Source organism: Chanos chanos, chromosome 4 (assembly GCF_902362185.1).
Source record: "Chanos chanos chromosome 4, fChaCha1.1, whole genome shotgun sequence".
Classification (NCBI taxonomy): Eukaryota; Metazoa; Chordata; class Actinopteri; order Gonorynchiformes; family Chanidae; genus Chanos; species Chanos chanos.
The window spans coordinates 48,420,550-48,438,411 of NC_044498.1; the positions used below are offsets into that span (position 1 = coordinate 48,420,550).

Sequence of the window (17,862 nt, forward strand, 5' to 3'; positions counted from 1 at the left end):
TGTGTTTGGGAGTGAGAGAGTGAGAGAGAGAGAGAGAGAGAGAGAGAGAGAGAGAGCAACCACCCCTCTGTGTGTGCCTGTCTGTCTGAATGTGTATGTGTGAGTGCGTGTGGAGAAGACTGCAGTCTCCACTCCTCTAACTGAGAAGAATGAAGTGGGCCGGCCCACACCGGCTGCAACACACTATCACACCGCAGCTGGTGTGTGTGTGTGTGTGTGTGTGTGTGTGTGTTTGTGTGTGTGTGTGTGTGTGTGTGTGTGGAGGGGTGTGTGTGTGTGTGTAGGGGTGGATCACTGCCTGAGAGAGATGGAAGGAAAAGAGGGAAACATCTCCAGAGAGAACCAAGGAAAAACAAAAAAGAGAGAGAGAGAGAGAGAGAGAATGGTCAGAGATTCATTTAGCGGAACAGTTAAGAGTGAAAATAAAATCACATCTGAGGTGTAATTATTGCTTCGTCCCTGAAAAAAAAAAAAAAAAGATTTAATCATTAGATAGAAAATGCACAGCTAACAAAGAGCCAGACTGGACCGTGAGCATTGGGTGATGAAAGTAGTTATCTGTCTTTATCACTCCCATACCTCTAAGGAAACACAAAGGAAAATGAATCTTAAACTGAATCTGGAGCTGAATGTGAGAGATTGAACATCAGATAGCGGTGAAATGATATGCAGCTTTCAGATAACACGCTCTGTGAATTAATTGTATCACTGATTTGTTATGGGTGATTTTGGCTAAGAAAATTATTCTGGAAAAATGTAATTCAACCTTCCAGAAATGAATAACTAATGAAATCAAATCAGATCACATCACTTGTTGGCTTTCTTACACAAGGTCTCTGTATTCTGTTGGAATCTGTCTCTTTGGAAAATATGGATTATAAAGAGATTCAAATAAACAAGTCATTTTGTATCCATGAACTTCTCACCCTATCAAACTAATTAACCACTCTTAATTGTATGCGTGTCTCATATTTTCCTGTTTGGAACAAGTCAAATTTAAGAGATGGAATTCAGACCTGCCCACACATTGCAGTCAGCTGAGGACCAATAAAGGCTTTCTATAAACCACTCCTTAGCCTACATGTGGGTGGCATTAGAAAATCAGATGGGGAAAACTAATGCAGCATCCAGTGAAGATCCCCATTGTTCTGAAGTAAACAACAGACAGCCAGTCATTTGTGGATTAACATTTGTGGATTTCTCTCTCTCTCTCTCTCTCTCTCTCTCTCTCTCTGTGTGTGTGTGTGTACGCATATATGAGTGTGTGTGTGTTTGTGTATGTGTGTGTGTGTCTGTGTGTGTCTGAGTCTGTATGTGTGTGTGTATGTGTTTGCATGTGTAATTGCTTTTGACCAAAACAATGTTGTGTATAATCAAGACTCCCCAGAGACACTCAGAATACTTTTGGTATTCTCCATTTGACATTGCTGTGGACATCTGTAAGCCCCCGGGCTGTTTGTGTTGCGTTTCGGGAAGCGACAGGTGAGGACATTAGAGCAGAAACAGAGACCGGAGAACGCCCTCAGGCAGGGGATGAGCTTATGGATGAGTAAGCACTGATTGGCTCAGAACAGGCCCGGACTCTGCCCGCTCTCCCATAGCTTCCCATTGTTAACCAAACGAAGACATGCAGCCCAAAAAAACCATCCAGACCCGTTTACTCCGGGCTAACGTAAAACATTCTGAAAATCTGTGTGTGGAAACCGGAGCTGCGGCTTAATCAGCCGCACTGTTTGTTTGTCCTTGACTCTTAACTGGAGCGATTTTCACGAAAATTCCACAGGTCCTATTGTGACATGGATAGCAACCTTCAGCTCTTTGGCTGATGGACTGGAAGACGGCAGAGACTATTCCCAGGGCTTGAATCTCATGTCTCTCCATATCCGTCATGTTGACATTTGGGGAAAAACAGCAGTACCATGCCGCAGTTGCAGAGGAAAACATCTCGGCAAAGTCACAAGTATGATAGTAAAATGAGCTCCCCGCTGCTCACGCCCAAATAGATCTGACATTGTTTTTCAGAGTCACACAAAAGATAGTACGTGCGCATAACGATGAGGTATTGGCAAAGCCTATGTTTATTTGGGAACTTTGGAGAGGTTTTTTTTTTTTTTTTTCTCCCCCCGCAAAGTGTCATGTTGGTCTTGGACCCAGATGGCAGCTGTCTCCGCAGGTTGGACATTACACAGTTTTGGTTTGTTATATAACTTTCGCATTGAATAATATACAGAGGAACATTTCGTGCTGTTTGGAGCCATCTTTGTGTGCATAGTTTAAAATCTCATTGGGACTATTCTTCTGATCTTCATTAGACACATCACATGAGAAAATTACAACCAGGAGGTAAACAGTAAACAGGGTTTTTACTGCTAGCTTTTTTTAAATTAAAAAATACAGCATTCTCCAAAAAAGGATAATGTCCCTTTGATTTGAATGAGGACAGTCTGTTCTCTGATTGATAGTATGGTATGAATGGCTGTTAGATTCTTTGGGTTTGGTTTCTCTCTCACACACATTTTTGAACAAAACATTTACTTAAAATGGGCAGAACAACATCAGATTTTCACAAATCATGGTTGACGTGACCTCCTGCGGGCTGTGAGGTCATTTTAAACCGATTCAAAACAGAGGAATCAATTCCAAATATTATTCTTGCAATAAAATTTGTTTGTTTAGCAGGAGAATGTAATTAGCGACTTTCGTCGCCTATACCTCAGGGTGAGATTCAGCGAATGACATCATAACGATATAAACCGACACTAGCATTACACAAGTCTGTTTTTTTTTTTTCAACACCACACATACACCTATCTATTTCATGGTCTTTCAGGCATTGCTTTAGACAAAGCCGTACTATGTAAGATCATGGCTCTTACAGTCAAACTCAACTCATCATTAATCAAGAAAACTGTCATTTTCCCTTTAATGCTGTAGCTATGCTGTGCAGTATATTTCTCAGTTAAGGCCTCAGTGAACATAAACCCATCATGTACCTTCCCTTATAAAGCTGTAACAGTTATAAAATTAACCACTAATAAAACATCCAGGCTATTTTGGCAGTCAACCTTGTGCGAAACGTTTTTTTTTTTTTTTTTAAATTAACGCTTATTCAGCCACTAATAAATGAACGTTTCGTCAGAAATGTTATTTCAGGTGATGGAAAAACTGTGCCTCAGACAAAACTAAATTTAGAAAGGAACAGTCGAGACAAAATAGAACAGCGAATTGGAGAAAAGGTAAAAGACAAATTACAAAGGCTGAGACAATATCGTAATTTAGACATGCCCGTGCTGGCAAAGCCAGCCAGTCTGTGATTAGAAGAAGAAGAGAGGACATAAAATGAGGGCTGATTGTTTTGAAACAGCAGGGGGAAGGGGATTATAGGAACAGGATTCTTAGATGAAAGATGAGTTGGACTGGATCTTAGTGGCTAGACTTCAAACCACAAATGTAATACAAACACGTCAAATTAAGCGACATTTTTCAGTTCCTTAGGGGTTTTCTTTTCTTTCTTTCTTTCTTTCTTTTTTTTTTTTTCACCATCGTAGAGAGTGTGAACGTTAGTGGTAATTAACTTTCCCACTCTCTGCTTTTAAACTTAGAGCTTTGCCCGGTGATGAGCTCCCAAACCAAAACCAGGTTCATTTCCAAATAAAGTCTCAATCAATAAATCAGAGGCATCTCAGGATATCTTGTGGGAACTACAAAGGTAGACTAACCCTGTGAAAGTCCCCTAACTCCCATGAGAACCAACATCTGAGGCAGCGCTGAGGAGAGATGTTTAAAAATGATTTGAGGGTTGTATTTCTTGGCGTATTAATAAAATTGTGAAGTCGGAATGGATTCTGAGGTAAATAGAACCATGTGGCTCTCAACTGCGTTCTGTTCTTTGGAATTAATTTTACTTTAGCCGAAAAAAAAATTTAGAGACACATCTGGCTTGGATACACCGTCGATTAATTCTGTTAGATACAGTTCCTCCTCTCCCCTGGGTTTTAAAGTCTAATTTATGGTTATTCTCAGGTTTGTCCTTTGTAGGTAATGCAAGTCCAGTGTTCAGACCGCATTCCACGATGGTCTGTCGCTTAAAAAACCCTTTGTTCACCAAGTCCCTAAGGACATTCCATTGTTTGAATGTTGTCCTGCTGTATCACTTCCTTGTGAATTCACGTTGTTCCCGATGAGGTCAGAACTGTGACGACGGAACCATATGATGGGCCGCACGTTCGCAAGTTTCAAACCCCCTGCATCGCCAGGGCTCTTCCAGCATATGCTAAGTATCGCTTCCCACCAACCCCTGATTCCAATCTGTAGTCGCTCATTTCCTCAAAACTGAGGAAAATATAACAAAGACATCGAATGGTACAGCAGAGCAAGTTCAAAGGAATGTCGGTTAACTGGCTCCTCTCCTATTAAAGACGTGGGCTTCAACACATAAAGCGAAGCTTGGGAGTTTGTCCATGTGTTTTGATTTGAAGTCTCGATTTTCCTCTCTATTCGGAGGGTAGAAACAGGACATCCGGATGTGTGCGTGTGTCTGTTTGTGTATTTGTGTGACAGTGAGACAGAGTGAGAGAGCGAAAGAGAGAGAGAGAGAGAGAGAGAGAGAGAGAGAGAGTCCATACGAGAGGGTGCACACTGTATCATTACAGGATCAGTCCAGCTTCCTTGGGAGTGTTTTTAAACAATTACTACATGGGCATTAAAGGCCAGAGGATGCTGACTAAACCAAGAATAACCAAATTAAGGGTAATTTGCTACTAGATGGGGGATGATCAGAGCTTTGACTCTTCAGATGTTTAGAGGGGGGTTTTTCGGTCATCTCAGCACGTGAGCTGTTAACATTTCCTTTTAAAAAAAAAGTTGATAAGGGCAAACCAGCTGTCTCCACCCATATCCCTCTAGGTGTTGACTTTATAAAAAGAGTGTGTTTACATGAATTTTACGGGAATTTGGTCACACCAGAAGGGGTAAGGATCTGTTACTTGTGTGTGCTGGTGGAAATATATGAGCTCAGTCATTAGATTATACTTATTGTTATGATAAGGACATACTCAACACCTTCAAAAAACTTTGCCGCATTCCTTCCCGGCGGTGTGCAACTCGGATAAACATACTAGTCATATATGAACTTTTCACCAAAAACGGACTAGCCGTATATGAACTTTTCACCAAAATACCAGGGTGGGTTCACCACTGCATTATGTTCACCTTTTTATTTATATACATAATTACTTATTTATCTGTTCATTATTTTGCCCTAACTCCTTGTCTGAGCTTCAGTGTAATTTAGAGCACACAAACAAGTGATTCATAATAATGTCATACGGTTCAGTCTGGGAAATTCAAATACTGTTATGGACACTTCTTATGGTAATATGTTCTGTGAATGAAAGAGACTCATGAATTACATGCTGTTCCAGGCTACAGTAACTTTGTAGTCTCTTCTTTCACTGAAAACAGCACATGAACTCTCTGCTTTGTAATCCGAGCTGCCTTGACACTCAGACAAAATGTAAACCTATATTTACTGTTAGTGAGAGAGTAGCAGGTTTGGTTCAGAGACAAGATTTATGACTGCTCAGTAGACCTTGATGTTTGTGCAAAAAGCGGAGACACAGACAAGTCACTTCATGCGAGCTGTTACCTTAGTTGTAGCCACAGAAAAAATACAATGTATGTCAGCCAGGAACAATGGAGCCCTCGCTGTTCCCTCTTGTGTCAAAATGAAACAGACTGAAGTTAACGAGGGTAAGAGTTTAGACTAGTGTATCATGTCCACACAAAAATGGGGACTAGTGTATAATGTCCACACCTGAATTTAAACTGGAAACTGTTATTTATAAATGCTAGTTGCTTTTAAACCCAATGAAGGAAAAAAAAAAACATTGCAGCTGATTAATGGTTGAAAGATTCATTTAGTAATAAGATAGATGTTCAACATTACCAACAATAACCACAACAACAACAGCAATAAAACCTGTTGTCGATGCATTTCCATAAATGTCTATGTTTGAATGGTGGTCAATCGTGTTAAACGTAGTGAAAATACAATAACGGCAGGACCAGGAACACCTTAAACAAACCAGAATTTGTATGCATGCCAGCATGTAACAGTTCAAATATCACAATCTGAATCAGATGGTTTGAGGAGTTGGCTCAGTAAGAAATGAAGGTGTGGTATTGTATATGCTAAAACAACAGACAGAGAGCTCCAATGCAGGAAACAGGTTAATGGGTCATTTCCATATGTTTACAGCTAGTCTGCTCCCCATGATAACCTCTCTGATAACCCTAACATATTTCTCGTCACCCTGGTATGAGGTTCTGAGTCCTGCACGTGCAAAAGCTAACAAAGGGCATCTTAAGTCCAGCCCAGCATTGAAATGTACCAGGGAGATCAATAATCCAAAGTAACCCTGTTACTCTACATTGTTCCAGTTCTATTTATCTTTTCAACAGACCAATGGTTTATTCCCTCAGGATAATTTCGAGTTGTGATATTGGAGCTTTCCAGATGTCTTTTGTGAAACACAGCAGAAGGTAAATGCACTTTTATGTGGATTATCTGTAAATGTAAAATGTCCTTAATGGCCTTTCCTTTTCCTTTTAGTTTTCGGTTATCGCAGGCTGGCCTTGGTTACAAGCTTCACTGTGTCCCATTGTTCCTTGTGGTTGTGAAATATTTTGTTCTCGCAAACATCTTAATGACAAACTTTCTCAACATGCATAGTTCAGTAAGTACAAAGGAATGCTGCAGGCAAGCAAGAACTGGCTTCAATTAGTTTATAGGAACCTCATTGCTGTTATGTGTTAAATGCATAACTTTCCCATAAACTTGACTCTAATTACATTTTATTATGGACTACCTTTGAAAATGTTATTACAGGGAGAGAGAGAGAGAGAGAGAGAGAGAATTAAACTATAACTTCAACAAAAGTTCAAAAATCTATATACTGTAGCCAAAACCGGTGTATTAAATCCAAAATTAAATTTGGAAGGGCCCATTAAGTCAAAAGTCAGAGAATCAAGAGTGCTTAAATGGCCAATGAGAACTTCATCAAATTATTATCACTATTATTTTTCCCACCAAGATAACTATATGGCATATCACGTAGGTTTCAGGCAAAAAGGTCTACTCTTTGTCAATAGCTACAATAGGAAGACTATGTAAAACCAAAGAAGACATGACATGTAAAGAGAGATTCTCTTGTACAAATTCAAAATATTTTGCAAAGTCCCAAGTAGTTACTAGAATGTGTTTTACACACACACAAACACATACAAACAGGACTTCCTCAAGCTGAGAGGGCCTCTAAAGTGTCATAGCATTAAGGTGAGAGAGGATCTGAAAGGCAAAATTGCTGAAAAGAAACATGACACAGAGCACACACTTGTCAAGGGAGAAGATAAGACACTCCGGGGAGTGAGCTGCACGGAGTTCTGTCCCTTAGCAAAACAAAGCAAAAAAAAAAAAGAAAAGAAAAGAAAAAAAAACTGTTTTGTAAGGTGATCTGTTGTCAAGCATGAAGAATGTGTGATTACTTTCTCCTGAGATGATTTTGTCTTCAGGCTAGTGACCATCTGAACACGATATTCACTGAACATATGCTAAAACATGAAGCACGCGGAGGCAGCAACACATTGCTGGTTGATTTAAAAAGTGTCTCCTCTGAGGAATTGGAAATAATCATTAAGTGAGTAATTACTGATTCCAGATGAATACACCCACTTTTCTTTTCTACTTCAAACCACCCTCTGTGACCACTTTAGACGAATGTCACTGACGGAGAGCAGTTCTGTGCCTACTCTCAGTCCCTGATATTGTAGTCACAACCCTGACTTTTGCAATCACGGGTCTTGCAGAACAAGAATGATCTCCATTGTGCCTTTGTAACTAAAAATTGTTCTTTTATCTGGAGCTCACAGGAAAGAGAAAATGATCAAAGATCGGTCAAAGTAATATGAGTCCAAGGTTGACGCTACACTGATTTCATACAGTGCCGTGTTAAAACCAACCCTGTACCCTCCCCCAAATAACCAGACATGCATTGACCTCTAGTGGTGAGATAAAGAATCGCAATAACACGGGCGAATGAATAAAGTTCAAGTTTAGTTTAAGGTACTACTCTTGTTACTTTTTCACAATCGCACGATATTCTGACCTTTTTTTGTGTGTTAACAAAATTATTGCTTAGGAAAACTGTTTAGATTCAAATGTTGTTTTAGGCTACAAAGATTTGGAAGGTGAGTTAATATGGCATGGTTTTCTATCGAATTAAGCGACTGTATCTGCCACTTCTTTGATGGGCAACGGCCAGTCATCCTCCCAGAAATGACTAAATAATTTTTAAGTGTAAACAATAAACTGTATTCCCCTTATCAGGCACAGTGCCCATTTTCTACATTTCAAGTAAGGCAATTCAAAATCCCACGTAAGATACAAAATCAAGAATATGTGGCCTCAGGGAAAACGCGGCATAAAAAATTGTGGGACTGTACAATACCTCACTTTCGCGGGAAATATTCAATAATAAGACTGGAAAGCATTATGTCTAGGTGGGCACTGATATGACCTAAAATTAAATTAGCCCTGGACGCTGCTAACATTTTACGCAGCTCAATTGCCAACACTTAAAATACACTGTTTTAATATCTAGATCAATATGATAAGGAAAATCATGTGTGTAATAATATTAATCCTAAATTTAATTATGTGTACACCCCTTTGTTACGTCTTGGTTGCGTCCATATTGGCGCGAAATGCTTCGGCTCACTCCTCAGCTCAGTCTCGAATTACAATTGCATGCTGTAGCGTGTGAAGGAGGGTGTACCTTGTACTGTTGTAGAGGAGCATCGCACAGTATTTAATAGGTATAGATACATTTAGTTATAGCTGCTATTTTATTGTCGTTAAAAGTTCGGCAGAACGCGTACTTGAAGGGAGTCACACTAGAATCAGGGTGCTTTACTCGTTGTAACTAAAGATTTGTTGTTGTGTAACTTTTGCTAATTGCTAACAGGAAAAGAACGTAACAGTTCAAGCTGCTAATTCAAAACGGAGTTAGATCCTTTGACTCGCTGCTCCGACTAGTTTATGAACTGAGGGTATTAAACTGCAAGGAACTTGGTTTTACAGGAAAAATAACGTCCTAAATAGTCTGTAGGAGGTTTTTAAAATGGATGGGTAAGTTTCGTTCTTATGTTTCTTTATAACTCTTGCTGCTCTACTTTTTTTTTTTTTTTTTTTTTTTTTACATTGCAGGAATTATTTTGTTTTTATTAGTAAAGTAACTCGCTTTGGCATCAGCTGTTTGGTAGAACTTTGCAATCCTTGAACAGGATCGAGGTAATTTGATAACCTTATGTAGCATGACATTTGGTGGGTGGGTCCTCACAGCGTTATTATTTAACTGTTAACCTTAGCCAATCTGGTGCTGCGGTTTCTGTTAACGAGTGTTAGGTACAGTCAGCGGTATGTTAGCTGACGTAAGGTAATTCTGAAATACTTTGATCACGCACAAATAACTTTTTTTTTCACCCGATTCAAGTTTGCACAGTACCGTCAAAGAAGAATCACGCAGCATCTCTCCCCAGTGTCCTAAGCCGAATGAGTCGGAGGAGCCTGAGGGCACTGCTATGGAACTGGGTGAGTATTTCATTCAGACTGTTGTCGCCGTACATATGACGTTACCTGAAATTGATCACGGCTTTGAATTATGCACTAAGCCAGCCCATTGGTTTCGTTTTAAAGGTCCCGTTGTCACCAAAGGTGAAAATATGGAGGTGGTCATTACAAAAGAAATGGAAGAAGAAGAGAAGCAGCTGATGGAAGAAGGGGAGAGAAAGGAAAAAGAAATGATGGAAAAGGTGAACTGATCACAGAGAAAAACGAAAACTTAACTGTAAAACGTGGTTATATACAGTTACATAAATTGTGTGTTTTTTTTTTTTTTCTTTTACTATGCCTGTAGGCCAGACAGTCATGGGAGAAAGACACTCAAGAAATGAGGTTCAAAAGGCTGCAGCATCTGTTGGAGAAAAGTAACATTTACGCAAAATTCCTGCTCACCAAAATGGAACAGCAGCAGCAGGAGGTGTGTTTGAAATTCTACTGCAAGCCCTCCGTACATCTGAGAATAAAACAAAGCTCATTTCTGAAACTTATTCGGGGGCAGAGTTGGTCTATAACTAACTATGACTGATAGAATCTTAATGGGATTTGTGTGTTGGAATGTGAAGGTTATATAAAAATCACACTAATTGATCTGTACCTAACCCCCCCGACTGAGAGATTACAGGCAGTCCACTGAGCTGAACTGCATTTGATTTGAGATTTTCAAATCAAACTTGTTCTACGGTTGAATTTGAGATCTAGAGGGCCATATCATCAAACAAGTGACCAGATTAACTTAGTATAATTTTATTTATTTATTTATTCATTCATGGTCTGATCAATAGATCTCTGTAAACATCTGAATAATTCTTATCAACTCTAGAATAACTGAGAACCTAGGTGCTCACTTGGTGTGGATCACTTGTTTTACTTAGTCTTATCCTTCAAGAATCCAAATTATCAGTGGGTTTTTTTTTTCTTTCTTTTTGTTCACATTTAAATTTAAAAGACCTAAGTGTAAACATTGTTTAAAAAAATTGTAATGAGTTATGGTTGGTCTAGTCTCCTTCACGGGACCTGCTGTATTATGAATTTCAGGCTGTGTGCATGTTTCCAAAATGCTGCCTCGGGAGCGAATACCACCCCACGTGGTCCCTGTATTAAAATGACGTATTGTGTTTACACGTTACAGCCGTGAGGTTGCTTTTGTGAATTAACACATGCTACTCTTCTGTTAAACTCAGGAAAAACAGAGGAAGGAGAGGATGGAGAAGAAGGCCGCTGTCAGTAAAGAAAAGGCGAGTTCCAGGATAGCCTGAACTTAGAATCCCCTGCAGCAATAGAACCGTCCTTATTCATGATGTGAACTGCTTTATGATATGGTTTATTATGCGTACGGACTCGCATGTAATATGATGTTAGTCAATTCACTTTTGTCTTCTGTCTTACAGGGTAACAATAAAAAGCCAGAGAAAGGTAATACTTTTTTTTTTTGTGTGTGTGCGTGTGACAAATTACTTTAACTGAAGGTCCTTTTCATGCCTTCATTTGAACTGCTCTGTTTTTGCTAGACATTATCTTACAGGATTATTCTTGTTGTTGGAAGGCTAACAAATATTTATTGACACGTTTCCTCTTGTTGTTGGAAGGCTAACAAATATTTATTGACACGTTTCCTGCTGTTTATGTTCAAGCTGAGAGAAAGAAGAGGGAAAGAGAGGAAGACTATAAAATTGCTGACGTCATGACTAAAGAGGTAATGCAGTATGTCTTTAAAATGAACAAACAATTCATTCACTTTGGCATTGTGTGCTGTCTGAGCGGTATTTAATGGAAATGTCTCTCTTCCTTTTAAGGAAATCCTGTCTAAGGCTAAAAGACCAAAAGTTGAAAACGAAGTGGTAAGATTTGAATTTAATTTTTAGTCTGAGACTTTGTAACTAAACTCAGGTTTGGATACAGTTCTGTGTGTTTTGTTGCCTCTTGTCATAAACATGTATGTGTGTGTTTGTGCTGTCAGGAGGAGAGCATTAACCAGAAGAAGCTGGAGGCTGAGGATATTGAGAAAATGAGTGACTCTAACTCAGACATTAAGGGCCGTCTGTCAGAAACCGTTAGGAACAACGCCAAACAGCTGCTGGATCCTAAGAGAACGGTGAACGGGCAGCCGGTACCCGCTCAGCAGCCCAAACACTTCACCGGAGGTATCATGAGGTGGTACCAGGTGGAGGGCATCGAGTGGCTTAGAGTAAGTACCCTACGGACTGATGTTAAAAAAAAAAAAACGCCACTGGGTTTGTCAGGAGATTCACTCACTGATCATCAGGACTAAAGAGTCTAAATACACTCAGCATCCGATGAGAAACTTTAGAACAATCTTATGCAAACCTCAATGACACAACGCAGAGGAAAGAGTCTTGTAGTGAACTGGTCGTCTGCATGCTGTACAGAACTGAATTTAAGTCATTGAAGGGACATATAAATGTAAATCTCTGTGATCACACACACAAACTGAACAGTGAATTTGTCCTCTGCATTTAACCCATCCAACACACCAGTAGTGAACACAAACAGACGCAGGAGCAGTGGGCAGCATTCCTTGCGCCCAGGAAGCAGTAGGGTTAAGTGGATGTTGGTCCTGGGAATCGAACCGGCAACCCTCCGGTCACGAGCCCAGTTCTCTAACCTTTAGGCCATGGCTGCCCGTGTGGAGCTGGTGGGCTGGGGTGTATGACTTTGTCTTGATGCGTGTTTGTGTGTGTGTGTGTGTGTGTGTATTGTAGATGCTTTGGGAGAACGGCATTAATGGGATCTTGGCTGATGAGATGGGCCTGGGAAAGACCATTCAGTGCATTGCACACATTGCCATGATGATTGAGAAGAAAGTTCTAGGACCCTTCCTGGTGGTGGGGCCACTGTCCACTCTGCCCAACTGGATTTCGGAGTTTAAGCGCTTCACACCCGAGGTAAATCTCGTTTGAGACGTCCCTTCACATTGACGTGACAGAATGGCAAGGTTGGACTCCAGCTTCTGTGTGAAGTAGATCACACACACAGACTGGGGGAAGAAGAAATTGTCAGATGGTGATTGTCGATTGCCTGTTAACCAGTGTCAAATCATGGAGAATACTTGTCTGAGAGGGTCTCACGCCAGTATCAGATGTTCCTTATTATCCTATAGCATTTTGTCATTTGAGAGAGAAAAGTTGATTAAATAAAATCATTTATTTATTTATTGTGAATCTTCTCTTTTCTCCCCCTCTTAGGTGTCTGTTATGCTTTATCATGGACCGCAGAAAGAGAGAGCAAGCCTGCTGAAGAAGACCAATAAAACCCAAGGTTCACTCAACATGTACCCAGTGGTCGTCACTTCTTTCGAGATAGCAATGATCGACCGAAAGCTGCTGCAGGTAAACCCAGAGCACTGCTGGTTCTTCTCTATAGACACATTTGTCTTGGGTGCTTGCTGTCATAGCTGTTCTCCATTCGAGTGCACTGATGAATGAGCAGGTGTCTTTAGTGCCCCCCCCCCCCCCCCCCAAGAAGTCAAAGAAGACGAGCTCCCTGTTTTGTGTGGTAAAGTGAAAGTGTGTAAGGACCTCTGGTGTCTCTGTGTGTGCAGCGGTTCCAGTGGAAGTACATGATCTTGGACGAGGGGCACAGGATAAAGAACCTGAACTGCCGTCTGGTGCGGGAGCTGAAGATGCTGCCGACCGATAATAAACTCCTCCTGACGGGAACGCCGCTGCAGAACAACCTGTCAGAGCTGTGGTCCCTGCTCAACTTCCTCCTGCCCGATGTGTTCGATGACTTGAAGAGGTAGGGACACCTAGCTGTGCTATTTAAGGAGGAAAAGCGTGATTAAAAACATAAATGGGTCATTCGGCGACCCATTTCTAACCCTCTTTTTTTCCTCCACCTTAAATGAATGTTTGCCAAAACTGAGGTCCCTCGCAGTGGTGAACCTGTCAAAGCTTCTTGACCACTGCAGTCTTAAAGGATTTTTTTCCCCCTAGTGAAACATATGCTTTTGTTTCCCCCTTCTGTGTGAGCCACTCTAAGCGTAATCTTTCTCTTAATCCCCCCCTCCACAGTTTTGAGTCTTGGTTTGACATTAGCACCATCACCTCTGATGCAGAGAACATCGTCGCTAATGAGCGAGAGAAAAACATCCTGCACATGCTTCACCAGGTAGGAGCCAAACATTCCCAGCATTAAAGGTGCTACATACATTTTACCGCCTAATCGACAAGGAGAGTGTGTGAAATGCCGCGGTTGTACCAAAACCTACCCTGAGTGCCTCTGTGATTGGTGGATTGATTGACTGATGGGTGGATTGATTGATTTGGTAGATTCTTACTCCCTTCCTGCTGAGGAGGCTGAAGTCTGACGTGACGTTGGAGGTCCCGCCAAAGAAGGAGATCGTGGTGTACGCTCCCCTCACCGCCAAGCAGCAGGCCTTTTACAAAGCTATCGTCGACAAGACCATCGCAAAGCTCGTGGGTCAGCAAGAGGTAACTCAGAACTACACATCGCCCACCTTCCACCACCCCCACGCATGTTTCTCTCACATTCACTCACCCTGTCTTACTCCTGTAACAGGACTGAGGTCAGCTGTTTTGTGCTGTAATAAGCTCAACCATCCCTATATCATTAAAGGCAGAACTCTACCAGTTGTCCCATTGTCCTTTGTTGAAGGGCTGTGGAGAGTATGAATGACCAAGAGAGAAGAATAGTATGAGTTGAACTAGAATAGACAGATAGATGAAGTGAACTGGTCTGAAACGTGTTTTAAGGAGGTGACCTGTACTGCGGAGCTCACGTCCACCGGCAGACCGAAGCGAAAGAGCAGGAAGGAGGTGGACTACAAGGAGAAACCAAACGAGACCGCCAGCGACCTGGAGAAATACATCGAAAAAGTTCGAAAGGAGATGGAGCGTGAAGAGAGGTCAGTCTTTACCTGGCTTGTTTAAGGTCTAGTATGAGCGCACAGTACTTATTCACATTGTGTCTTTTCTACTCATTTAGTCCTTAAAAATCAGATACACCAGTAAAAAAAATTGTTTTTTAATTCCCTGTCCTATCATTTGTTAGGTGTATTTGTGGGTTTTACTGTCTTGCATTTTTCACCCCACACTACGTGCTTAAATAAGTTTACATTCATTAGCCAATGCTTACAGGCAAGCTGTTTGCTTCAAAATAAGTTTAATTTATTCCTGGCAAACAGGAGTGAGGTTTTTCGCTTGAATTGAAAGACCAAAGATGTTGAATGCCTCTCCGTCTGTCTGTCTGTCTGTCCATCTGTCCGTCTGTCTGTCTGTAGCGCTGTCCCGGTCGTAAACGTTCAGATGACTCCAAACTCGGAGGTCAATGTGAAGCTGCAGAATGTTCTGATGCTGCTGAAGAGGTGCTGTAATCATCCGTACCTCATAGAGTATCCGCTGGACCCCGCCACTGGAGACTACAAGGTAACCATCACACACAGTATTAACTCAGTGCTTATGTCACAGTCGCACTGGTTCTGTCCCAGATAAAACTAGGGATGCACCGAATCTTGATTTTTTTTTTAGGGTTCGGCCAAATACCGAATCCAGCACTTAAGATTTGGTCGAAACCGAATACCGAATCCCATTTCAGTTACACACACACAAATGCAGTAAACACCAAGAACAACTGTAGAATAAATAATCGCTGATAAATGTTTGTGGCAGTTATCGTTTTTAATTATGACAAAGAAATAGTGGGCTACCCATCGCTTTTGGTAGGATTTTGCATTTACTGACCAAAAACAGCTGAATGCTAACACTCAGAAACGCCATAATGTGTCGGCTTGAAAGTGAAGTCACCATTAACTAATTACCTAATCTTAACACTATTGTCCATTTAGCATAACACGAAATGAGCGTTTCCTTTAAGGGGAATAAGATGCTCAGCTGTCAGTTGTGACTGTTGGAAAGAATGGCCCCAGGGGTACTGAACAGTCTCGAGTCTTGGATTTGGTGCATCCCTCGATAAAACACTCTTACCGTCCTATGGAATGGCATTTCAGCATGCACCTCACTCCAACCTCATCTCATGTTTCTGATTAGAGAAAGCACACTGAACTCATGAGCCATGCATCCCACCCTTTAAGAAACTGACCAAACATGCGTTTGACTTCGCTAGAAAGAGTGGGAGAAATGCAGTGGATGTGCTTGTACTGTTTGGGGACTGAGTTCTCGCTTGTCTTTTACATGTGTGATGCAGATCGATGAGCAACTGGTAGAGGCATCAGGGAAATTCCTGATTCTGGACAGAATGCTCCCCCAGCTAAAGAAGAGAGGACACAAGGTAATGAGCAGCACAGCTCAACATTCCATTCTCGTTCAATGACATCATCTCAGGTCTTACAGGAGAGGGGGGAAAAAAATGCCATGGTGTTAGCACACAGCGCAAGTTTGTATTTGTCTGTACATGTATGAGGATGTTAAGGTGTAAAGTGGGCTGAATCGTTTTTTGGGGTTTTTTTTGTTTTTTTGGTAAAACGCTGTTGTGTTGGACAGGTGCTGATTTTCAGTCAGATGACATCTATCTTGGATGTGCTGATGGACTACTGCTACCTCAGGGGATTTGAGTACAGCAGACTGGACGGAAGCATGAGTTACGCCGACAGAGACGAGAACGTGAGTGGCACAGCCGTTTACTGCTCGACTGCTTGTCTCGGCATCGACCGCTAATGACGCACACCTCGTGCTCGTGTTTCTTCTTAAGCACGACTCTGTGAAAAAAGAATCCAGCTTAACCGTCTTGTCGCGCTCCCCCCATGTACAGATGAAGAAGTTTAATTCCGATCCAGAGGTCTTCCTCTTCCTCCTCAGCACACGAGCAGGAGGCCTGGGAATCAACCTGACTGCTGCAGACACCGTCATCATCTTCGACAGTGACTGGGTAAGTGTGTGTGTGTGAAGAGCGAGCGAGAGAGGTAGCTAGCTCTGTGTCTCATCTGTGATCTTGTGAACGGTTTCGGGCATTCGCCAAAGGCTCATTCTTTTCCTTATTTCCTGTAGAACCCTCAGTCCGATTTGCAGGCACAGGACCGGTGCCATCGTATCGGTCAGACCAAACCAGTGGTGGTTTATCGCCTCATCACTGCCAACACCATCGACGAGAAGATTCTGGAAAGAGCCTCTGCCAAAAGGAAACTGGAGAAGATGGTCATTCATAAAAGTAAGTACCAGCATCCAACATAAGACAGTCTAGCAAAACGTCAGGTATTTCAGATGTGTGAATCTGTCTGTTGAGGATATTTTTTCTTCACTAATTTGCGTAGTCGCACAGTTGAAACTTGAAATGGAAAACATTTGTTTTGTTATATTTTGAGCCACAAATGGTCTTCGAACCTAAGTATTGGATATAGTACTGGTACAGTGCTAGAGAATTTGATAACTAGATTCACCTGGGGAAGATCACTTTCCTGTAAGACATAACAGAGTTTGGCGATGCTGTATCGACTGTCATATGTTTGATCTGTCTTGTGTACAGAGAAGTTTAAAGGTGGGAAAGCAGATCTGAAGGAATCGAAAAGCTGTCTGGATGTGGAAGAACTGACCGAACTGCTCAGGTCCAGAGACTATGAGAGGTACAGCATCAACATGGCACCAGCTCTGAGGGTCTGCTGCACTGCTTAAAAAAAAAAAACAACTGAGATTTTAAAAAGGGACAAGGATCTCCCTGTCCTACCTGTTTTTGAAATGCTGTTTGCAAAAAGTAAAATATGCAAGATTAAGGAAAGACTTGGTTGCCTTCTGGGGGGGGGGTGATGTTTTGTTTTGTTCTGTATTGTTTTAAATAGACAGTGTTTTGTCGTGGTCTCCTGATTATCATAATGCATGTTGCAGGGAGGTGAAGACCACTAAAGGAAAGGTGATCAGTGACAAAGACCTGGAGATTCTACTGGATCGCAGTGATCTATTGAGTAAGTAGAATGTGGAATGTCATTTGTATTCTCCATGGACACAACCCATTCATCAAGTGCGGTTCCCTTTAGACTGCAATGTAATCAAAAATATTGTTTTATTTGTTTTGAAAATGTCTTGTACAAAGAAAACGATGCGTGATTTGTCCCTTTACAAAAAAAAAGTCTAAAATCTTGAATAAAATCTTTCGTTTTTTCAGACCAAGCCAAGAAGAGAGTTCAAAAGGAGAAGGATGGAGTGTTTAAGGTGGTAGAGTCGAAAGAAAACAACGGAGAGATCAGTTTGTCATGA

General features: G+C 41.4%; 1 protein-coding gene across 1 annotated transcript; it reads left to right on the top strand.

The window, feature by feature from the left end:
• The first annotated feature begins 9,179 nt into the window (after positions 1 to 9,179).
• On the top strand, positions 9,180 to 17,862 carry hells (helicase, lymphoid specific). Its single transcript, XM_030772401.1, has 23 exons — positions 9,180 to 9,187; positions 9,552 to 9,649; positions 9,755 to 9,870; positions 9,975 to 10,097; positions 10,861 to 10,914; positions 11,068 to 11,092; positions 11,311 to 11,372; positions 11,473 to 11,517; positions 11,637 to 11,864; positions 12,400 to 12,582; positions 12,883 to 13,026; positions 13,239 to 13,435; positions 13,711 to 13,807; positions 13,969 to 14,130; positions 14,413 to 14,564; positions 14,940 to 15,084; positions 15,863 to 15,946; positions 16,159 to 16,278; positions 16,427 to 16,543; positions 16,663 to 16,822; positions 17,138 to 17,234; positions 17,494 to 17,570; positions 17,771 to 17,862. The coding sequence occupies exons 1-23, from the start codon at positions 9,180 to 9,182 to the stop codon at positions 17,860 to 17,862; spliced, it is 2,586 nt and encodes an 861-aa protein (XP_030628261.1).